The sequence below is a fragment of the Caretta caretta genome, chromosome 1 (genome assembly GCF_965140235.1).
Source record: "Caretta caretta isolate rCarCar2 chromosome 1, rCarCar1.hap1, whole genome shotgun sequence".
Taxonomy (NCBI): Eukaryota; Metazoa; Chordata; order Testudines; family Cheloniidae; genus Caretta; species Caretta caretta.
In genome coordinates this window covers 263,669,862-263,693,984 of record NC_134206.1, presented here as the reverse complement: position 1 = coordinate 263,693,984, position 24,123 = coordinate 263,669,862, and the positions used below count along the sequence as shown (strand labels likewise).

Sequence of the window (24,123 nt, the reverse complement as noted above, 5' to 3'; positions counted from 1 at the left end):
AGGGCTGGTGGTTGCAGGGGGAAATGCTCCTGTCCCCCTTAGGCCTTGCCCTGTGGCAGTTTTTCAGAAACAGCTGGGTGTGAGCACTGTGCTGGTGCTTGCAGGCTCACAGGGCAGGTGTTTCTGCTTCCCTCCCTGCTGTCAGGGATGTGGAGCACTAGAGTCCCCCATGGGCCTCCTGCTTGTTGCCTTTAGGGTACTGAGCTACTCTGGCTTTTCCTCTGTTTCAGTAAATTCACAAGAAGACAGTGTCAAAGCATCTCGTGTTTCTGACCAAAGGGCTGGTGCTTGAGGAGGCCTCGCTGTAGAGCTTTGTCTGGGGGAGGGAACCCCTGCAGGCCCATGATTCTCCCCCTACAAGCCCCTCATACCCTTTCTTTCAAATAAGGGTGAATCTGTTTTAACAGTCCAGGTCTCTTTTGGAGTAAGTGGCCCCCTTTATTACAGTTAGGCTATTGCTTGGTTAGTGCATGGGAAGAGTGTGACCTCTTTTGATCACCTCTGGGGTCATTTACAAGCTAATGGATAGCTCAGCTTTGAGTAGATGCTAGAAAATGCATCACAATGGCTGCTGCTCATAGCTTAACTCTGTGTATTCCTACAGGGTTGTCTGTCTCCCTCAAACAATGCCACCCTTTACTCCCCTCGTAATACCAGATTGTGGCTTTTTGCTCAAATGCTGTACTCTCCTCAGATGCCCCTGACACCTGCCTTCTGGGAAAGGGCAAGCTGCAGCAGCCTTTCCCAGTGCAAGAAGTGCTCTGGTGTCTTGGCCCTGCATGAACATTGATTCATGGAACTCAATTAGTCTTGGTATTCTTTCCTCCAACCCCCCCCGTATCTCTTGTAACTTGCTAAGGAGCAGAACCTGCATTGTGCACCCAGCAGCTGAGACTGCAGCTGGTGCCAGAATAAATTCATGTCAGTCCTGGCTAAAATGCTCAATGAAACAAGAGCGATGCAGAATTGTTGTAGGAGGCAGTAACAGGGTGAAGAGAGGTGGAATGTTATACAATATCAAAGAACTCACTTCTTGGGTATAGATATAGTGTTTATGTATATCATAAGCTGTCAGTAGTGGTGCCTGAAGTGCCTGGTTTACCCCTCCCAGTCCTTTCCAAGGCAGCACATCATCAGAACAAAGCAAGGGGGTTTGCTTCCTGCTGATCAGACTGCACCAGGTTTAACAGGAAAGGGGACCTTAAATCCAGAAGCTGCTGCCGTAACCTGTGAAGTGGAGGCATGAGGAGGGACTCCTCCCCATCTCCTTTTGAACACAAAACAATTTGCGCCGCTCTTCTTTGAGAAGAGTCCTCAGCACCTGTTTGCTTAGACAGGTTCTTTTGCCATTCCAAGCCACTGGGCTCAAAAGGATGAAAACCATATAATGAGGAAAACTTTAGGGTCCAGCCAGGTAACGGTGTGGTGTTGTCTCATCTTGCATGCAAGACTATTAAGCTCCTTGTCCTCTTGTCACTGCTGCTGTCTTCCCTGAGAAGCTGGGAGCCAAGCCCTGATGCAGGAATCCAGGCTACAGCCTGGCTTTGGAGCTCTGGTCCCTCTTTAGGAAGATGTTGATGAGCCCAGCCACTACTTCAGGGTCATTCAGGTGGACAAAATGATTACCAGTCACCTTGGCTAACTGGAAGTGCTAGAGAGAGGCAGAGAGAGAGAACACGGAGACGTGAACTGGAGGAAATACTTCTCCACACAGTCTGTAGAACTCACTGCAACAGGAAGTCATCAAGCTAAATGCTGAGGCTAAATGCTTTTCTTGAAGAAAGGGATAACTTCATTAGCAGATGCTGTGGACATGCAAATTAAAATAAGCATAATCATCTCATTCTGCAAGGTTGTCAAATGATAACTGAGTTGGACAGGGAGATGGCTTCTGCAATGAGTAGTACTAAACATGGGGACAGAGGCTGCAGTAGGGGCAGGCAACTGAGGCAGCTGCTTAGGGCAGCAGATTCACCGCATGCCGGGGTGTAATCTGCCCCACACTAACTGCTGCGGTGTGGGCTGTCTGTGGATCCTGCATCCATTATTGGTTCCTTAAAGCACTTTGATCTTGTTAATGTGCTTTGAAACAAGACAAACTGTTAATGCATGTCAGCAGCACCCTGGGCACATTAGCACATGAGCCACAGACCATGTAGCTGGAGGGCTCATCTTAGCCCCTGGTGGCCTGTCCCTGGATGAGCCAAAGAATGAGGGGGCCCCCAGTGGCAGGTATGTGGCACCCCCTGCCTGCCCCTCCTGTCCTAGTCTCCTGTTCCTCTCTATCCTTGGTGTCTACTCCAACCCCAGATACCCCTGCCCGCCTGGGATCCTGCCCCCATTTTCCCATATCCTAACCCCCCCACCATCCTAGCCTTCCTGTCCCTGATCTCCGTCCTATGTAGCTAGCCCATCTTCCACCTGGCATTCTGCCCCCTATCTATCCCAGCTCATCTGCCCCCATAAGCACTGGAGACAGAGGCCAAAGAGCTTGCCCCCTCCCCTGAGGCACTTTTAAAACCTGGCTGGGCTGGAGCAAGCTGCAGCCTGGCCTGGCTAGCCCCTGGGTCCCACTCTGCTTCATGCCAGCAGCTGAACTCTCACCTGCTGGCTGCTGAAAGGGCACGGTGGCTCATCTGGGAAGCAGGTTGGATCCATCACTCAAGGGCCTCAGGATTGCCAGCTGGGAGGGTGAAGTAGGGGCTTCAGACTGGGGGGCTCCCTCAAAGGGTCCAGGATGGTCAGGGCTTTGCTCCCCGAACTTCCTTCCAATTTCCAAGCCCTTGATCCCCTGGGGTCTGTCCCTTTCCCCAGTCCTCCTTACCCGCTGAGGTTTGCCCCACCTCACCATGTCCTCCTACTCTCCCCACCAGGAGTAGGAGCCCCAGGAGCTGCTCCCTGACCCTGTTTTCCTACCCCACCCTCCATACCCCATTTGTCTCCTCTCTATCCTAGTCTTCACAGACACCCAGGTCCTGGCCTCCCAGTCCCACTCATCCAGACTCCAGTCTCCCTTTACTATCCCCCACCATTGTTTGGTCTATGCAGCTCTCCCATACAAATACTAACCTACAGTAACTTCTCACTTAACGTTATAGTTATGTTCCTGAAAAATGCTACTTTAAGCGAAATAAGTGAATCCAATTTCCCCATAAGAATTAATGTAAAGTGGGGGAGGGGGGGGCTAGGTTCCAGGGAAATATATATATCTATACACACACAGTATAAGTTTTAAACAAACAATACAGTACACAGCAATGATACATTGTTCCACCCATGTACTGCATACCCCCACGCCCCGTGCCTTCATGTTGGGAGTCCCCACTGGCCTGGTGCAACTCCCCCTGAAACGTAGGGTTCCCTTTGGATTGACACCCAGAAGGGTTTGCTTGGGGGAGGGCGGATGGATGGACCCCTATGCCACGAGTCCCAGCACACGGTGCTCTCAGCTAGATCCCTAACGCAGGGCTGCTGGTTCCTCAGGATGGGGGAATCCCAGTGCTGGATCCTTCCAGGGCAGCCTATTTATGGAGGAGCACACTGCTTTACGTTTTGCACCGTGGCCCTGAAGGGGGGGGGGGGGTCAGTCAGGAAGTTGCAGGGAGTCACTCCTGTCTCTGCATGGGGTGTCCCCTTTGAAATGTGGGTGCTGTTCCAAAGGAGTCCTTTAGGTCCTACACATCTTTATATCAGACCCTGGGCTGGGGTCACTTACTCATACACCCACCCAGGCCAGGGCTATAGCCAGGCTTAGCCCCAGAGGTTTATCCAATGCATGTAGACGAGACTTTACCTTGTGCCCTTATTTTCAATTTTTGTGCCTAAATGGGGGCTTCCCCCTTGCCCCCCTCACAAGTCCCCTGCTGTGGGCTTAGCCTCATCAAAAATGGTACAAACCTGGCTCTGCCTATGTTAAGGAATTGTAACCATGGGGTAGGCGGAGCACTGATGTAGTGCCTAGGGTGGCAGATTGTCTGACGCACCCTCTGAGGGGGCAGGGGATCTCCTTCATTTGAGGCATCAGGCTGCTGGTGAGGGTGGGAATAACTGGAAGTGGAGAAGGACTTGGCCTCACAGTTGCTAAGTGGGGCAGCCTAATGCTTCAAATAAAGGAGACAACCAGAACGATGAAGGGTGTGAGCTTAAGGCACTAAAGCTAGTCCAGTAGAACTCCCCAGGTGGATGCTTATTTTGGAATAAGAGTGTCCGACTCCAGAATGCTATTTCCCTGTGTGCACAAACCCGCAGTGACTGGGCATGTCTGGCTGGTGCTTGCTCTCACCTTCAGGTTGGACTGGAATGCTTCCTGCAGGGGCTTCACAAAGTACCGGCTCATGTTTTCAGCTTCAGGATTAAATATTCCATCCTGTGCTCTAGAAAACAATCACAAAGTTCCATGTAACACACAGTGTGTCTTGGGCCACATCTCCACAGATCTTAGCTGCTCTCCTTCCCTGAGACGCGAATCACAGAGACAAGACACAGTCAGAGAAACTGAACCAGCTCATCTTGCTTTCCAGAGTCACATATGTGTAGGCTGGGACTGGACTATATGACCGTGTTGTGGACACCAAGGGTTAGACTCACTTAGTTGAGTGAGAAGAGGAAGGACCAAACTCAGGGGTCCATTATCTATCAAAGCCCCTGCTGAAAGAGTGGATTGATCATGGTGCATAAGCTCAGGAAATTACCCTTCCCAGGGCTCAGTTATGTGAAGGTCAAGTTCTTAGGAGAGCCAAGGCCAGGACAGCTTTGCTTAGGGTCTGAAACCCAGCTTAATTGGTGCTTTCACCCAAGCAGCCCTTCCATCTCTCCCTGGTGGCTTCCCCTCCTCCCCCCTTTGTGCACGTGCATGTTTGGTTTTATCCATTAAACAATCCCCGGCATTAGCCTCCTCTGGCCAGTAGGGCACAAGGGGCTACAAGAGCAGCCACTCAGGAAATGCAAAAACAGACAAATTAGAGAGAACAAAACAAACCCCACAAACAAGTCCAGTTTTTTGCAGTTTCCCAGTTTTAACGATTATGGGAGGCTGTAACACTGCATTTCTTCCACAAGGTGGTGCAATGTGAGATTACAAGTCCTCTCCCGCCCCACATTTTCAAGATGTCTCCAGAATGTTCTTGGTTTCTACTGGATCCAGAAGAAACAGCTAGACACTTAAGAACATGTTCTCCTGAGGTAAAAGTGCCCAGGGTTCTATTTCTGTAACAGAAGGAGGCTAAGCCAGCTCTGCAGTTAGTTTCTCCTCCTCCATTTCCCCCCTCAACTTCTAGTGGGGTTTTATTTTATATTTTAAAGAGGTGCTCTGAGGTCCCAATCTGATGAGAGACAGGTTAAGTGGACATGACATCAGCCCTGCAGATCTTGTCCTTTAAGAAGAGGAGCAACATACAGAAGTGAGCAGGGGAATATAATGTTTATAATTTACTCGTTTTGCCTTGTTTAAATTATCATCAATTTATGCCCAGCTGCCTCTTCTTAGAGGAGCTGTGATAAAAGTGGGCAGCTGAGAGCTTTGAGGGAGGCAGTGGTAATAGTTTTAGATTAGTTTTGGGGATGGGTTTTCCAACCCTGGGAGGAGTGGGGATACGGGTAAGCCAGGCTAGCCTCACTGGTGGAGAGAGAATTAGGCAATGAGAAGTAGTTAAAGGCAGAGTTTTAAAGACCTTCTCAGGTTTCTTGATATTATGATATTAAGTTCCTTTGTAAAGCATTTAAGATCTACTGATGATGAGTGCTTTATAAAAGAGGTAGGTATTATTATAAGGAGATCCACTTCCGAGCTAACTCCTTAGTGTCTCCTTCTTGGGTTGCCTCATCCTCCCTCACTATTAGTTGGTACAGTATAATCTATACACTTAGGGCCCAGTTGGGCTCCCAGTGACATGAATATCTCTGTCATACACTTCAAGGGGAGCAGTGCTAGGTCTTCAGTGTGCTGTCTGCCACCTGTTCTACATCTGAGTTTAACACCAGCTCCTCTCCGAAAGCTTCCCTTGTGAGACATTGCCATTGATCACAGCAATAAGCCATCACGGGGGGCACCCTAGCAGGTTATTGCACCAGCCTCAGATGTCTGTGTGTGTCACCTAAACCTGAGAAATGCACTGACACCCTTCTTTCATACACACCTGAGGGTGGCTTATTGCTATTAGCGTAGGGCCCAATAGTGTTATTTAACTTTATTACCCGCACTTTGTGTCTGCATTGCCGTGTTTAGTGCCTCCTCCCCTTATGAAAGAGATCCCCGTAGAAGGATAAGAAAAGAGAGAAACAAACTTTCCCCTACTATTTTGAAAATATTATTATTTGTATTACGGTAGTGCCTAGAGTAAAGTTGATAGTTCATTGCCATAATGCTCTAAGATGCATGCAATCCAGACTGGATGAGAGCTGTGTGCTTATTTTTCTTGTTAAAGGCAGACTCCAGAAAGCAGCTCTCCTACTCAGCCATTTTAGAATCTTTGGTCATTTCACACACACACGCACCTGCTCTTTTATAAATCAGGCTTCTCCCACTGTTATTCCAGCCCACTCATGCGGTGCCAGGGTGAACTGGGAGTTGGGCTGGGTTGGATTGAGAGGAGGAGCAAGCTGGCAGCAGAGAGCAGCAGGTGGGAGTGAAACATACACACCACAGGAATTGAGCAACGTTATACAATGGGTCTTTCCACCACGAGTGCTCCACTGCAAGTATTTCTCTCTCTCGCTCCCGTTTCTGAGCAGGGTAACAAAGGTTACAGCATAGGGCCCACATTAGTGACCCCTTGGGAGCCTGTGCACACAAGTGCACAATACAAGCTTTGAAAGACCCAGTGAGCAGGAGTCTCCAAGAAAGTGGGGAGAATCCTGCAGAAGGGGAAGAAAGCCTGAGCCTTGGGACAAAGGATAAGAAAATCCACCTTTAACAGGAGTGATGGTGGCAGCCCCTTGCATGGGTTGGGAAGTGCAGGCTTCCCATGGGGTAGATGATCAGAAGAAGCATGAATACTACACTGGGGGTTCTCTCTGACAGTCTAGAAACTCTCCCTCCCTGAGTGTCCAGCAGTGCTAGCCAGTTGTGAAGGGCTCCTTGACTCAGCTTCTTCCTGTTAGTAATGAGTAAGGCTGTAAGTCTGTCATGGAGGTCACGGATTCCATCACTTTCGTGATTTCTGCAGCAGCTGGTGCTGGTTCAGGGGCTGCCTGAGCCAGGCAGCCTCTGGGCCAGCAGCAGTTTGGGTGTGTGGGAGGGGGCTCCAGACTAGGGGCAGGGGGTTGGGAAGTGGGGGGGGGGGGTGCTTACCTCGGGGTCGGAGGCTCCCCAGCTCCCGCTGGCATGGCCCTGCAGCTCCTAGCCAGAGGGGCCAGGGGGCTCTGCCCGCGCCCGCAGACCCTGCCCCCGCAACTCCCATTGGCTGGTGTTCCCAGCCAATGAGAGCTGCGTAGCCGGCACTTGTGGTGGGAGCAGTGCACAGAGCCCCCTGGCCCCTCCACCGCCTAGAAACTGCAGGGACATGGGGAGCCAGGTAGGGAGCCTGTGAGCCCAGCCAACCCGCCCCCAGTAGGGGCCCTGGACTGTGTGCCACTGCCTGCCGTGCCCCCCCACCCCCACCCCACCCAGGGGGGGTCCTGGGCCACCACCCCCAGCAGTGCCCCGGACCCCCCTCCCCCCAGAGCCCCCACGGGCCCCTGGCCCAAGTTTTAGTTAGCGGTATATAGTAAAAGTTATGGACAGGTCACGGCCTGTGAATTTTTGTTTACTCCCTGTGACTGTCCATGACTTTTACTAAAAATACCCATGACTAAAACGTAGCCTTAATTATGAGGGATCAGCAAGCAAGAGAGAACTGGTGTCCATGCACTTTTCTGTAGGTGAACACACACCTGCCGTGGAGTAGGTGAAGGAACCCATGGAAGGGGAATGAGGCTTGCTCCAGGAAGTGGGACTACCGCCCTGTCAAAAGCAGCTGAGCAGGGGGCTAGCTTTGTTTGTGTTTGGCAGGGTGTCATGGAGCTGTTATACACCAAGCTTATTTAATTCCTATCAGTATTAAATCCTTAACTCTACCTTCCACACATGGAAAAGGTTTTTATTCACACCTTCCCTGCAGTGCACACACACCCTGGGCGTCGGCACATGGAAAGGGGCCGATGGTAGGTATTGATTATGCTTGTGCTTCACTCACATGATCATTAGGACACTGGCCTGGATTTTTCTCAAGAAGCTCACAAACTGCTCCAGAGTCAGGGGGTCTAGATTGTGCTGCAGATGCAAAGACAAATGGAGACACAGCCATCAGTAAATTCCAGGGGGGTGGGGTTGGGGGGCAATGCACTCCCCGGTTGGCAGGGAATCTGACATTTGACACTACACCCTATTGGCTATGCTAGGGCCTGGGTGGGGCTTACCATCAGTGCAACAGGGTTTTGCAGTGTGGGTCTAGATTGCAGGGCACATACTGACATGCACACTAACTTTAATCTAGCTAGTGTGACTAAAAATGCAGGGAAGATGTGGCTGGATCTAGACTATTCTCAAGTTGCAGTGTGGGAGATTTAGGATGGATATTAGGAAAAACTTTTTCACTAGGAGGGTGGTGAAACACTGGAATGGGTTACCTAGGGAGGTGGTGGAATCTCCTTCCTTAGAAGTTTTTAAGGTCAGGCTTGACAAAGCCCTGGCTGGGATGATTTAATTGGGAATCGGTCCTGCTTTGAGCAGGGGGTTGGACTAGATGACCTCCTGAGGTCCCTTCCAACCCTGATATTCTATGATTCTATGACACAGACAGTGGCGCAGGCTGTACAAGCCTGTCTGGATTCTAAGTATGTATTCGCACCCTAGCCCATGCTGGGGTCTGTGCTGCCGTCTCTTCACTGCCGTTTTTTTGCTGCGCTAGCTAGATTAAAGCTAGCCCAGATCTCTCCATCCAAGCTGCAGGCCCACCATGATACGTGAAAGACCCTTGTGATCTTGTTAGGGCAACAAGGTGTCTGGAGCTATGAAACAAGGCACTTCTTTCTACCCAGTAGTTTTTCAAAATTGCACTAACACCAGTACATCAAAGCCAAGTGCTGTAATATGTTCAAGAATGAGAACAGTCTCAGTTCTGAGCATTTCTAGTGCATGTCTCACATACAAGGCTACCTAGGCCCCAGAGTGATTCTGAGAGATTGCGTGACTAGTTATACCCCATTCACACAAAGTTGTTCGTAAAGAAAGGTTTTAGAGAAAGCCTTTCCTAAAAAAGGCTGGCTGAATCTCTTGCTTGGCTCCGTACCTTAGGGCAGACAGAATAAGGACCGAGGGCACGTCTACATTTAAAATGCGTCAGCGCTTTGATGAAGACGCTCTAAGATGATGGGAGAGAGCGCTCATCGGTTTAGTTAATCCACTCCCTGAGAGGCAAGAGCTACGTCAGTGGCTGTCTATGTTGGGGGTTAGGTTGGTATAACTACATTGCTCAGGGATGTGGAGTTTTCACACCCCTGAGTGACGTAGTTAGTCCGATATAGGTCTGTATTGTAGGGCAGACCTGACTCGTTGAAAGGCAAGACTGTCCAACAAGGTGTAGGATATCTGATCACCCAACTCCTGCCCTCTCCCCCTTCTTCCAAGACAACCCCACAAAAAGGGAAAACAAGCTGAAAAGCTGCCCCTAAGCACCCTCCCACTCTCCCGGAACTTAGGATAGGGAAGGAGAGGACTTGTTCAGTCAGATCTGAAAGGGTCTAACTTGCTCTGCTTAGGAAATCCCATTAACTGCAGTGGGGTTTCAAAGCTGTACAGTAAATTCAACCTATTGGAGTGTAAAACAGTCTCTCCAAGGAAACTTTGCCACTTATATAACTTAAAACTGGGGGGAAAGCACTGAACAAGCCTGGGGCAGGGGTGCTGGAACAATTTGTATAGTGGGGGTGCTGAGAGCCATTGAATCAAACTGTAAACCCTGGATATAATAGAAACCATACCCCTAGTTCCAGCACCTATGGCTTGGGGTTTAGGGTGGTGGTAAATGGAACCCAGATGCAATGTGACCTAAAACGGGAAGGTCTTTTCCCTCTCAGCAAAGGGCCCCGTCAGAGTAAGGGGCAAGAGAGAACGTCAGCACTCACCTTAAGGACTCTCATGTCTCTGTTATACACCAGGCCTGGGAAGAAAGGAGAGAGTGTTATTTACACCCCATAGGGTAGGAATTCACAAGGGGTTCCAGCTCCCCCTTTGCTTTTTAGCTACCCAGGATCATATCTAGGGGGAAGGGGAGGAACGATGGATTGGAGGTTTCTTCTTTTTTCTCAAGTGTTAAATGAATCAAGCCCCATGGCCTGAAGGGAAAGGTGGGCTTGGACCTCAGTTGTCAGGTACAGGAAGCTCCACCCTCCAAATGTAGTCACTCTTTCAAACCTCAGGGGCTCTTCACACCCAGGCTACCCCAGGCCTTGGGCGTAGGCCAGGGAGCAGATGGCACTCCCCATGCCTTTAAGCCCAAAGGCAGCATGGCTCTGTAGCCAGCTGGCCATCACTTCCCTGAGCAGCTGAGGCATCTCACCTCCCAGCACCTCAGTCGCTCCTCGCTGCAGTAAGATCCTCCCACTCTCCTCTGTCAGGTGACTGTTGGCTTGTAATAGCCTGGGGAAGACACAGCATGTGCTGTTGGAGAAGTAGGGGGTGGAAGGCATCAACAGAGAGGATGATAGAGAGAGAGAGGTGGGAGGCAAACAACCTAACTAGGAAGAAGAAAAGGAGTACTTGTGGCACCTTAAAGACTAACCAGTTTATTTGAGCATAAGCTTTCGTGAGCATCCGATGAAGTGAGCTGTAGCTCACGAAAGCTTATGCTCAAATAAACTGGTTAGTCTCTAAGGTGCCACAAGTACTCCTTTTCTTTTTGCAAATACAGACTAACACGGCTGCTACTCTGAAACCTAACTACGACAAGTGACAGTAGTTCAGCTCTTGCACATTAGCCAACATATTCCAGTCCCACAGGAAGCAGGAGGCTGGCAGTGGGGTACAAGCCCCTGCTCAGATTCTGGAAGAAAATGAATTATGGATTTTGAAGGGAGGGGAAAGTACAAAGGGGTCAGCTGCATCTCATGGTTCTGGCCCCCAAGAATTCTGTCCAGGAGAACAGCCACCTACTGCAAGAGCTCTGTGAGAGCAGAGGTGGCACCATCTCCAACAGAGACCAAAGATGGGGCGGGGGGGGGACACCCACCTCTGCAGCGCTTCTTGGGGACTGCGTACTTTAGGGGGCTGGGGCTTGTTCTCCTCCAGACTCAGGAGACTTTCAATCACCTTCCTCTTAGAGTCCAACCATGCGCCACTTTCCTAGAAATCAGAGATGGGGGCAACAGAAGTGATTTTATGTTTCTATAGCACCTTTCACCCTGAAAGATCTCAAAGCACTTTACCAACTACATACAGCTCATCTGAACAACAACCATGGATGCTGGGGTGGAGTGAATGGCAGCACTATACAGCAGTGGAAGTGGTGATCAGGGAAGGACAAATTATTGCCAAGGACACTACTCCTCTTACGAACAAAATACTATGAATTCTTTAGTATCTCACCTCTGACTTGGATGGCTCATCTCTAGAGGGAAGAGGAGAGTTCAACGTCCTTTCCCTACCTAATCCTGGGCCTTTGTCCTGACCCTGCCAGCAAGAGAGCCAATTAGTGGTGATGGTCATTGGTGTGGGGTGAATGCCTGTCCCACTAGGAACTGGAATGAGATCCACCAAATCCTTTCCAATGACTATTTTGGTGACCTATGTGAAAGGAATGGCCCTAAGGTGACATTGTCAAAGGGCCTCAGAATGGTCCCCATCTGTACAACTTCGTGCATGTATAGACAAGTGGAGAATTTACACCTTCAGAGCCCATTTGCGATTAACCTGCACTTCACTGTTGTGTCCAGATGGGTTTGGAACAAGTAAATTCTGCCCTGGCACAAGTGACTGTGAAATTTGAGCATGCAAGGGATTGTGTGCGCAGAGGCTTGGTCTTCACTTAAAAGTGATGTTGGCAAAGCTACATCAGTTGGGGTGTGAAAAAAACCATACCCCTGATTAGCATAGCTATGCCAACAAACCTCCCAGTGTGGACACAACTATGTCGATAGAAGAGGGCTTCTGTCAACATGGCTAATGTTGTCAGGGAGCTGGCGTTCCTACTCTGAAAGAAAAACTCCCATTGGCGTATGCTACACCTACACTAAGTGGCTGTGCTGACATAGGCTCTGTACTATAGACATACCCGGAGAGAGGCTATGTTTCAAAAGTGTTGCCAACTCTCACGGTTTTGTCAAGAGTCTTGTGATAATTCTTGTTTTCCTTAAAACCCCAGCTCCTGGAGCCAAGTGGCTATGTGAGGATTTCAGTCTTTGTTCTTAAAGAAAAGTTTCTAGCCCTTGTGGTTGTGGAGAAAGCTTCAAAATGTGACACACACACACACACACACACACACACACTGCAGTGCAGCCTAAAAACTCAGAAAGCAAAAGGCAAATAAAAAACACCAAATCTATTATTTTACATCATCCCATGATTCTAAAGCCAACCTCATGGTTTTTGGTGACTTGTGATTTTTGAACATTTGGGGTTGGCAATACTGAATCTGATCAGATTGGAACCACTGAACTAGAAATGAAAGTCTTCATGCCCCATCATCAGTTCCCTGAGCCATCCAGCCCTGGGACAGTCTGCTACTGTGTTTGTCCAGGGCCTAGCACAATGGGGCCCCATTTCTGGTTAGCCCTTAGGTACTACCCTAAGGAACATGATTACGAATAACAAACAAGAGCATTGTTTTTTCACTATGAACTCCTGAAGCCCCAGGTGGCTCCAGACATTTATTGTTCATTTAGATCTGTTCTGACCAGCACTGTGCCTGGGGAAAAGATGGGAACTGTTCTAGTTGTCTTACATCTCTCAACCTCTTGTTCCTTTACCCGCTGCAATCGGAAATGGGCCCATGACCTCCTGAAGGGAAGACCACTGAGAAACATGCTCCCCCAGTGGCAGTACAAGGAATGAGCCTTCTGAGGGGGTTTGCTTTACCGTGTCGTTTCTCTCTTCTGTGTCTGCCAAAGGGAAAAATCTAACCTGAGGAGCTGGGAAGAAGCCATAAGATTCCACCAGGATCAGCTTATCTACCATCTCAGGGAAAATGCAGGAGAACTGGAAAGAGTCAGAAATATTGTGAGAAGGAGGAAGAGAGAAGGGTCACGTTCTTAGCTGGCCCAGAATGTACACAATTCTCTTAAGTGTCCTGTATTGGGAGGGGCTTCCTCTCATCTTTGACACAAATTTGTTTCTGTCCCATGCAGGCTGCCCCTTAATTCCCCCAGCCTATAGGAGCCATCACCCTTCCAGCTGAGTCAACCCCATGAATAAAGGCTGCTGTACTCACCATTCCTGCGACACTTCCACCTGTGAGAGAGAGGACCACACTCGGCTTATATACAGTAAAGACAATACAGGGCAACACCCTTCCCCAGAGTGACAGCTACCAGGAGGGTGCCGGGGAGATTTGGTGGGGTGGCCTAGAAGCGCTCACTTGACAAGGAGGCAACAATCTCACCTGAGGTTTGAATCCCAAGCCACAGGTCAGTGAGTCTCCCAGCAGGGGGCACTGTAGGAAATAGGGCAGGGATACTGGCTGTGGGGAAGTTCCCTTCAGACACCACACCCAGTCTGCCGCAGCGGGAAGCCCGGGCTAGTGGGGAGCTGCCAGCAAAAATGGTACAGTGCTTTGGGACCAGGGAGATGTGGTCACAGAAGGGATAGATCAGATCTGGGGTGTCAAACCCACTGGGGAGAGGAACATTTTTAATTATGGTCCGTGGCCTGAGGGATAAGTTATGGGATACTTGATCCCCTCAATTCACAGCATTTCTCCCACCGATGGCAATCAAGGATAGAATATGGACTGTATGTCATAACAGTGAGGATATCAGGAAGTCCTGTTAGTTACGTTCAGCATCACTCAGGGGGAGAATACTGTCACCTTTATGCCTCCATGCTTCCTCCGTGTTCCCTCCCTTTCCTGTTCTCCTTCCCTTTGTATCTCCCCTTCTTTCTCCAGAGCAAAAATGAGAAGAAGGGAGAAGAGGGAGCCGTTCCTTTCCTGCAGCATGTCTCAGTTCCCCCATGAACTTCATACCCACCCCATTTCCCATCCCATCTGACAAAGGGCTAGTCTACACTGGCAACGCGGCAGCACTTTAACGTGCCTTGTATGGTCGCAGCAGAGCGCTGGGAGAGAGCTCGAAAAAAAAAAAAAACCTCCATGGAAGGCGCAGCTCCCAGCGCTGGGGCATTGTCTACACCGGCGCTGTACAGCGCTGAAACTTGCTGCGCTCAGGGTGGTGTTTTTTCACAGCCCTGAGCGAGAAAGTTGCAGCACAGTAAAGTGTCAGTGTAGACAAGCCCAAAGTGATGAGCAACTAAGGAGTTAGTGATATGTAAAGTGTCATCCTTAGGATTTAAAGTTAACATCCTGATGAGATCAATAAGAGGGTTCCAGGAGGTTACACCTCACAGAGCCGTTGTTTCAGGCTCTCTGCCAACTCAGGAAGACAGCAGTGTTGATCAAAACCCACTTTGCATTTTGACTGTTTTTCTTGTACTCAAGAGGCCTAGAGTTCTTTTTAGTCATTTAGTTCTTTTTAAAGGAGTGCTTAGATGATTGTGTGTAATTCGAATGGGGTGTTTGCCACATAATTGCATCAAGTGGGGGGTGCTCGGCATTTTAAGAGAAAATACTGCAGTCTATTCTCTCCCAAAAGAAAGTGATGCAAGTTAATCATTCACCAATGTTTGCTGATGTCAAACTGCCATTGGCACAAGAGTCACTTACCCAAACTGTGGCCCATCAGAGTAAATCGACTCCACTTCAAGGCTAAAAAGATAAAACATTGGTTTCAGAGTAGCAGCCCTGTTAGTCTGTATTCGCAAAAAGAAAAGGAGTACTTTTGGCACCTTAGAGACCAACAAATTTATTTGAGCATAAGCTTTCATGAGCTACAGCTCACTTCATTGGCTGCATTCAGTGGGGAGATTTATATACATAGAGAACATGAAACAATGGGTGTTACATACACACTGTAACCAGAGTGATCACTTAAGGTGAGCTATTACCAGCAGGAGAGTGGGGGGAGGGGAATCCTTTTGTAGTGATAATCAAGGTGGGCCTTTCCAGCAGTTGACAAGAACCTCTGAGGAACAGTGCAGGGTGGGGGTGGATAAACATGGGGAAATAGTTTTACTTTATGTAATGACCCATCCACTCCCAGTCTCTATTCAAGCCTAAGTTAATTGTATCCAGTTTGCAAATGAATTCCAATTCAGCAGTCTCTCGTTGGAGTCTGTTTTTGAAGTTTTTTTGTTGAAGTATTGCCACTTTTAGGTCTGTAATCGAGTGACCAGAGAGATTGAAGTGTTCTCCAACTGGTTTTTGAATGTTATAATTCTTGATGTCTGATTTGTGTCCATTTATTCTTTTACGTAGAGACTGTCCAGTTCGACCAATGTACATGGCAGAGGGGCGAACAAACATTTTCTTTGTTAGGCCTGTCCTGTAGTAGGTGACTTCTGGGTACTCTTCTGGCTCTAGACTATCCCCGATAATGTCACGGCTAACCTGGTGGCTAAACTTTATGATTTTGTCCTCACCCGTAACTATTTCACATTTGGGGACAATGTATACCTTCAAATCAGCGGCACTGCTATGGGTACCCGCATGGCCCCACAGTATACCAACATTTTTATGGCTGACTTAGAACAATGCTTCCTCAGCTCTCATCCCCTAATGCCCCTACTCTACTTGCGCTACACTGATGACATCTTCATCATCTGGACCCATGGAAAAGAAGCCCTTGAGGAATTCCACCATGATTTCAACAATTTCCATCCAACCATCAACCTCAGCCTGGACCAGTCCACACAAGAGATCCATTTCCTGGACACTACGGTGCTAATAAGCAATGGTCACATAAACACCACCCTATGCCGGAAACCTACTGACCGCTATTCCTACCTACATGCCTCCAGCTTTCATCCAGACCACACCACACGATCCATTGTCTACAGCCAAGCTCTGCAATACAACCGCATTTGCTCCAACCCCTCAGACAGAGACAGATACCTACAGGATCTCTATCAAGCATTCTTACAACTACAACACCCACCTGCTGAAGTGAAGAAACAGATTGACAGAGCCAGAAGAAAAGGAGTACTTGTGGCACCTTAGACTAACCAATTTATTTGAGCATAAGCTTTCGTGAGCTACAGCTCACTTCATCGGATGCATACTGTGGAAAGTTTAGAAGATCTTATTATACACACAAAGCATGAAAAAATACCTCCCCCCAACCCACTCTCCTGCTGGTAATAGCTTATCTAAAGTGATCACTCTCCTTACAATGTGCATGATAATCAAGGTGGGCCATTTCCAGCACAAATCCAGGGTTTAACAAGAACGTCGGGCGGGGGGAGGAAAAAACAAGGGGAAATAGGTTACCTTGCAAAATGACTTAGCCACTCTCAGTCTCTATTCAAGCCTAAATTAATTGTATCCAATTTGCAAATGAATTCCAATTCAGCAGTCTCTCGCTGGAGTCTGGATTTGAAGATTTTTTTGTTGTAATATCGCAACTTTCATGTCTGTAATCGCGTGAACAGAGAGATTGAAGTGTTCTCCGACTGGTTTATGAATGTTATAATTCTTGACATCAGATTTGTGTCCATTTATTCTTTTACGTAGAGACTGTCCTTTTATCTGTTGGAGAATGTAATGCGCGGGGGGAGAGAAAGAATAAAGGGGAAGGTGGAAAGCTGACAGGCAGAAGCCTGTTAGCAGACGAGCCGTTTGCTTGCTAAAAGCTGTGTTCTGTCTTGTCATTGAACCGCCACAGTTCTTGACGGCTTGTAGTCCATCTTTGTGTGGAATGTTGGTGTAGAGGGCTTCTACATCCATAGTGGCCAGGATGGTGTTATCAGGAAGATCACCGATGGATTGTAGTTTCCTCAGGAAGTCAGTGGTGTCTCAAAGATAGCTGGGAGTGCTGGTAGCGTAGGGCCTGAGGAGGAAGTCTACATAGCCAGACAATCCTGCTGTCAGGGTGCAAATGCCTGAGATGATGGGGCGTCCAGGATTTCCAGGTTTATGGATCTTGGGTAGCAGATACAATACCCCGGATCGGGTTTCCAGGGGTGTCTGTGCGGGTTTGTTCTTGTGCTTTTTCAGGGAGTTTCTTGAGCAAATGCTGTAGTTTCTTTTGGTAACCCTCAGTGGGATCAGAGGGTAATGGCTTGTAGAAAGTGGTCTTGGAGAGCTGCCTAACAACCTCTTGTTCATATTCCGACCTATTCATGATGACGACAGCACCTCCTTTGTCAGCCTTTTTGATTATGATGTCAGAGTTGTTTCTGAGGCTGTGGATGGCATTGTGTTCTGCACGGCTGAGGTTATGGGGCAAGTGATGCTGGATTAAATACAGCAGCAGTGATGTTTTGCAACTCACCATTTCCCTACACACAGGGACCTAAAGAGAGCCTTTCTGATGTTTTGCTTCCTCGTCAGGAAATAGGATGGATTAATAGGCCAGGTTTAGAGGGACCAACCTCCTCCTGCCTCAGCTTCTCACTGCCTGTGAGCTGGTACCAGGCAGTTCCCTTTGGCTCACAGATCTCAGCTGCCACAGCTGTTCCCATTTGGGGCAAGTCCTTGGGACCATCAATCAGACAAAGGAGCCTGGCTGCGTTCTGCACTGTAGGAAAAACGAGCCTCTGAATGCTCTCCTGTGGAGTATTCATAGGGAACAGGGCAGATGGGGCCGTGGTACAGGGGAAGGACTATTACTCTTAGTGAAATTCCATGGCATAATTCAGCATGCCAGGATCCTAAATCACATGATGCATTTTCATAACAGCCCTTTAGGTTTGTGGAAATCAGCCTGGAAGTTACAGCCCCATCCATCCTGCTCCTAGAAATGTGCCCTGGCATGTTCAAGACAGGGTTTGCACTGCAGCACTTCAAAGGAAAGTGGTGTGTGCTCCTTCGTCTCTGGGGAGATGGATGGTGGCACTGAGCAGCAGACAGCTGCTTTTCCAGTTCCACTACCAGGCAGGAAATTGGACCAGGTGGCGCGGAGGATTTGCAGAGTCCTGGTCACGCCTGCTTTTGTTTATGGCTGACCCTGTTGTAAAACACAAAAACTGACTCCATGCACCCACTGATGAGCCACAGGGAAAGGTATGGTAGGAAGAATTTAGAGACTCTTCTAACACTGGTCTGAGCCGGGGAGCAGAGCACAAACTGTTGAAGCCTGGGGGCGGGTTGGTAAGAGGGAGTGAGCCTGGCAGTAAGTACACAGATCCATCGGACACATCAGCAGGTCAGTAACTGCTGCTCTTACGGGGTTTTATTTCTATCACGTGGTTTCATGTTTCTCACTCTGGAGAAAGTGTCAGAAACTGGGCTCTTCATCCAGGCTGCGGGTGCAGAGCGCCACTCTTGGGTGCTGGTGGACCTCCAGCTCTTGAGAAGGGACCCTCTTGTGCCTGCACCTTGGTTGCTGAGGGGTCTGGCTCCTGCTACAGTCAAAAACTCAGCTCCTGACTGGGGTCCCATGGTGCCTGGAGCCCAGATAAGCAGCATTATCCCCCCTCTGCACCTAGTGCACTTTCTGGATGAAGTGCTCTTTGAGGGAGCCTGGGGCTCAGTCTGGCTAAAGCCAAAGTCAAGAAGGAGTCTGGCCTAGGGGACTATCCGGAGGATGGATCATGGTGAGGCCAGGAGGAAGCAGAGGATAACTGGTCACTGCTAGGGTGCCTGGGGAGGAGGGGACAGGAAGCAGGAGGGGAAGGGGAGTCCTTTTTGGATATGGAGCCAGGAACACGAAGCTCCCTGCCCTGCGAGTCCTCCCAGCCTGCTCACCTGCTGTCACCCTGCGGACCTCGCTCACATAGTCCAGGAAGTGGTAAGGAAAGCCTGCGGGCCGATGGGATGACAGGCCATGGCCCCCAAAATCCATGGCCATGTAACAGTAATCTGAAAGAGAGGCAGGCGAGACAGTAAGTCACAGAGTAGCCTCCCTCCCCACAACAGCGAACCAGAGGCTGATCTGCCCCACCTTTAGGGAGCAATGGGATGAGTCTGTTGAAGGTGTTGGCATTGTCCAGCCAGCCATGCAAGCAGAGCATGGGATGGCCTTGCGGGGATCCCCAGGCCTTGGCTGCAATGTGGCCCCAAGGAACTGGGAACTTCATCTCCGAGACCATGCCTGAAATACAACATACAAACGCAAATTACATCACCCGAACGCTGCAGCCTCATTGCTCAGTTTGGGTGCTGTGAGAGTCATCACTCAGCGCTCAGAACAGGTAAAGAGTTACACAGGTGCCAGCTGTTAGTCACCTAGCAAACTCCAGCCTTTGCTTATACTCCACACCTGAACATAGCCATTATATGAACAACATACCCCCATATCTTAATGTCTGTACTTTGACCCGTTAACCTTTTACCCTAAATCAGGGATACTGCAGATTATGTATTCCTTACCCCATCCGATCTTAAACGGAACTTTGCACCCCTTGATAATCTGTACGTTATTCCTTGATAACCAGAAACTTCTATGCTTAAACTCTGTACTGTTCACTTTTTAAAATCATCATCTTAATACAATTTTTAAAACTGTTTGCCACCCCCACCCCACGAGCTCTTGGCCTCTCCCTAGTCCTTGCCCCACCCAGGGCATGTACCGCCTTGCACTCATGTCCCTCCTCTTCCTCCCACATCCCAGCTCCCCCAGTTCCACCAGCTGTCCAGTGGGTGATGAGCTGGACCCAGGATCTTACTCCTTTTAATCACAGAGGTTATTTCCTGAGCTATTTTGGGGTTTCTTTCTGGTAAGTTCTGACCCCCAGAGGCCTTTCCTTTGGGATTCCCCCTCCTCTAGGTCAGTTGCAGCTGCCCTGTCTGATAGCTAGCACCATCAGCACAACTGCACCTTCCAGGGCAACATGCCAGTGATGCTCCTTAACTGCCAGGAAGGGGAGGGGTTCACGATAAAGCAACAGAAGGAATTCCCCTCTCCCAGTCCTCTCCTGGCTCTGCAGCACCTGCTAACCCAGCTGGCCACAGACACAGAAGATCTGGAGTGGGAATCAAACCTGGATCTCAGCAGTAGATTCCCCTTGGTTAGCAACACAGAGACCTACCTGCCACTGGCAGAGAAGACCATTTCAGCACTGAGGGCATCTCGTCTTCTCTGTCTCCTGGAGCCTTAGAAGAAAAGGGGAACACAGCCTACTAGAAACAGTGAGCAAGGGGAGGCAGACCCAGACCCTTCTCCTTCAGCACTATAGTTGCTCCAGAACCTGATGCCAGATTCCTGGAGTCTGTTCCACCTCCCTCATGGACCTTGTCACAGAAGACACTCCTGTCACACAGTGCTTATTAGCATCTCCAAGGAAACAGCTCCCTATTCATCATCCACCATGGGCTCCTCTACCATAGACCCTATCCGCCATGGCAAAATCATCACACCTCTGGACACAATGTAGGATACTTGAATAGCTTGCCATGCCAATGAAGTCTCATTTAATTGAATTCAATCAGCTGCTTCTGCGAAATGGCTGTAGATGCTGAAGATCATGAGAAATGTCAGAGCTGCTGCATGAAGAAATCCCACAACTAGAATAGCAGGAAGTAGTGCCTGTAAGGATTGAGGGGTATTGACAGAGCCAAGGCTGGTATTGGCCAGTCAGAGAGAGGCTATGGGACCAGACTACCTGACTCGGCATGGTAATCTCCATTAATTTCAGAGGCTCTATTACCTCTGCTCTCAGGATCCCCTGATCATTGTTGCTCCCCCATTGCTGCCACCTCATCTGGGCTCTATGCGTGGGCTGGGAAGAGGCTTTCTGCTCTCTCCACCCATTCAAGAGCATATCAGAGCAGAGGCTGCACTTGCGTGAGGAGCCCAGGCCTTTTAGGCTTAGCCCAGGCCCCACGCAGAAAAGTGATATTGGCATAGCTACACTGGTCAGGGGGTCTGGAAAAACCACACCCCGACCAACATAGCTATACCGACAACACCCCCAGTATAGATGCAGCTATGTTGACAGAAGAGGGCCTCTGTCAATGGAGCTAATGTCATTCAGGGCGGCGGTGTTCCTACACTGATGGAAAAACTCCTTCTGTCGGTGTAGGCTGCATCTGCGCTAGTGGACTATGCTGACATCATTACATTGGCATAGTCTCCACAGTGTAGACATATCTTCAGTCTGAGAAGTCAGAGAGTGGTTCAGCCCCACTTACCAGCAAACAAAATATTCTATAATATTCTTGCGAGGAGAAGGAAAGCTTACTGGTATAGAGATACTGGCACACCGTACCAGCAAAGCGCTCCTAGTGTGGCAGTAGCTCTACTGGCAAAGCTGTTACCAACATAATAAAATCGCCCCATGAGTGAAACAAGCTATACTGGGCAAGGCACACCTTTGCTGGCATAGCTGCACCTAGCCTAGGGACTTCTCCCAACCCAGCTATGTCAGATCACAGCTCTTCACACTCCAGACTAACAGCTGTGCTGGCAGAAGTCCCTAGTGTAGAACTGCCCCTAGAGTAAGACACTTAAGGCCAGAACATTTGCTGGTATAAAGCAAACATGCAAGTTTACCCTCACTGCAGACATGGCCCTTAAGCTTCAAGAAGCCAGACCGCTTGAGACAAGGGACACACAGCCTCTCAGCACTAGGGTGTTGGTCCAGTTCCAGCCCCTGGTTGGATGCATCCTTGACCAGGGCTGTACTATAAACTTTTGTCAGTATAGCAATGTCAGTTAGGGGTGGGATTTTTTTTGCAACATTTCTATTCCACCAAAAGCCCTAGTGTAGAATCAGTTATATTGGCAAAAAGTGACTTTACCAGGATAGCTGATTTCATTAGTGCCAGCGGCATACACTCGCCTGGCAAAAAACGCTCCCAGCCAATATAAGCTAGGTCTGTGCGAGGAGGGTTTGCTGGCATAACTATAGTAGCGGCAAACCTTTTCTAATGCAGATTAGGCCAAAGTCATTCCCAACTTGTTTCACAAAAGCTCTCTGGTAGGATCTGGTCTGATTCCCAGCAGGACGAGTCCAAATAACAAACCCCAGCCTCCTGCCCATCTGTCCCCTGCCTTTGCAGTCTCCGCAAACAGGCCAAGGACTGAGAGCGCCAGGGAGAATGAACTGACCCCTTAGCCGTGGTCCCTCTGGGCTGAGGCACAGTGGGAAACTCCGTTGCTACCCACCCAGCCCTTATTTATCCTGGAAACCACAAGCCAGGCTTTCGCTCTGGCATCCTCCCCAGGACTAGCCTCACTCAGTCAGTACAAAGAGGAGATTTCTAAAAGGAGGAAGCTAGGTAAGAACCACACCAAGGGGGAAGGAGATCAGAAGGCACCTGTGCAGCGGCTGCTCACATACCTCCAGGAGTCCACACAGCTGCGTCAAAGCCACAAGCAGCTGCACAGGCCGAGGCCTGAGTCGGCTCGGTGCAGAGAGGGGAGGACTGAGACAGCCGCTTCCTAGTAGTTGCAGCCGGAACCACAGAGACGGTGCCCTCCCCCTGTGGACGCAACGCTTAAAGGGACCTAACCCTGCCCCTTCTCCAGCGCTCCTCGAGGATGTAAAAGTGATGTACAGCAGGCGCGGTGATAACCGGGCCTTACGTTTCTGTGGCCCCGTCCTTGCTGAAGGGAGCCTGCTTCTCTGCGCACCGCGTCGAACGGGGGCGTTTCTCCCGCTGCTGAAACGCGGCCACCGCGGCTCCGGGCTGCGGCCGCTGCTCTTGAAGAGCGCGCCGCGAGCGCCGGGCAGGGCGCGAGGGAAGCCTGCCGCAGCCCGCGCCCGCTTCAGGGGAGGCGGCCCCCGGCCGAAGAAGAACTGAGCCCGGGCAGCAGTAAGACCCCCGGGCAGGTGCCAACGAAACACGGTCCCTTTTATGCAGCGTCGTTGGCGCTGGGCCAGCCCCAGGACATGCGCGAGACCGGGCGGGTGAGGGGATATCTTTCATGCGACCAGCCGCTGCTGCGGGTGAAGAGCTCCGGGTAAGCGTGGACGCCTTTCCCGCTCACCAGCAGCAGTTAGCCCGGGAAGTAAAGGAGATTACCTCACCCCCCTTTGCTCCGTAATTAGCCCGCTTGTGACTGCAAGGGATCAGCCGCGCGGCGTGTGTATCGCTGTGTTCTGATTTTAAACTCTTCCCAGGAGCGCGCCCCATCGCCCAGGAACAGCCACCCCTGCTGACTAGAAGCACAATGGCAGCCAAAGGACAGCCTGGCCTGCAGCACCCCCTCTAGGACACACCTGAGACCTGCAGCTTCACGGCTCAGACATGGTTGAGTCATTATACTAAGTAAAACTATTTCCCCTTGTTTATTCCTCCCTCCCCGCACTGTTCCTCAGACGTTCTTGTTAACTCCTGGAAATGGCCCACCTTGATTATCGCTTCAAAAGGTTTTCTCTCCCCCCACCCCACTCTCCTGCTGGTAATAGCGCATCTTAAGTGATCACTCTCCTTACAATGTGTATTTTTTCATGGTCTGTGTGTATATAAATCTCCTCACTGTATTTTCCACTTTATGCATCCCATGAAGTGAGCTGTAGCTCACAAAAGCTTATGCTCAAATAAATTGGTTAGTCTCCAAGGTGCCACAAGTACTCCTTTTCTTTTTTCAGAAATGTCTGCACTTTGACAGCAGAAGACTGTGGCCTGGTCTACGCTACATGGTTAGGTTGACATAAGCTGCCTTAGGGTGACCAGGTGTCCAGTTTTCGACCAGAACACCCGGTCAAAAAGGGACCCTGGCAGCTCCGGTCAGCACTGCCAACTGGGCCATTAAAAGTCCAGTCAGTGGTGCTAAGGCAGGCAAGTCCCTACCTGTCCTGGCTCCGTGCTGCACCCTGGAAGCAGCCAGCAGCTCTGGCTCCTAGGAGGAGGGGGCATGGGACTCCGCACACTGTCCCTGCCCCAAGCACTGGCTCTGCACTCCCAGTGGCTGGGAACCATGGCCAATGGGAACTGCAGGGGTGGTGCCTCTGGGTGAGAGCAGCATGCACACCCACCCGCCGCGCCTCCACCT

At 49.9% G+C, this 24,123-nt stretch overlaps 2 protein-coding genes across 11 annotated transcripts in view; one reads left to right on the top strand and one right to left on the bottom strand.

Moving 5' to 3' along the window:
- Positions 1-1,030: 1,030 nt before the first annotated feature.
- Positions 1,031-23,261, bottom strand: SERHL2 (serine hydrolase like 2). 8 transcript variants are annotated; one of them, XM_075124225.1, is made up of 13 exons: positions 23,151-23,261; positions 20,213-20,276; positions 19,126-19,275; positions 18,930-19,043; positions 14,850-14,891; positions 13,401-13,420; positions 13,094-13,168; positions 11,205-11,317; positions 10,536-10,615; positions 10,102-10,136; positions 8,172-8,248; positions 4,283-4,373; positions 1,031-1,651 (listed from the first exon to the last, which is right to left on the bottom strand). In XM_075124225.1, the coding sequence occupies exons 1-13, from the start codon at positions 23,259-23,261 to the stop codon at positions 1,532-1,534; spliced, it is 1,092 nt and encodes a 363-aa protein (XP_074980326.1). In that variant the 3' UTR covers positions 1,031-1,531. The 8 variants fall into 8 exon arrangements, with proteins under 8 accessions (XP_074980326.1, XP_074980327.1, XP_074980332.1 ...); XM_075124226.1 differs by having other exon boundaries at positions 1,031-1,642; XM_075124231.1 differs by having other exon boundaries at positions 23,156-23,175.
- LOC142070533 (suppressor of cytokine signaling 1-like) overlaps positions 22,868-24,123 on the top strand; it is a 52,111-nt gene continuing 50,855 nt past the window's right edge. The window contains exons 1-2 of one of the 3 annotated variants that reach the window (XM_075124223.1): positions 22,868-22,957; positions 23,249-23,378. The gene's annotated coding sequence lies outside the window, so the exon portion shown is untranslated. Of the gene's footprint in view, positions 22,958-23,002; positions 23,089-23,248; positions 23,379-24,123 lie in introns of those variants that run through there. The other 2 variants (XM_075124222.1, XM_075124224.1) reach the window with 2 other exon arrangements.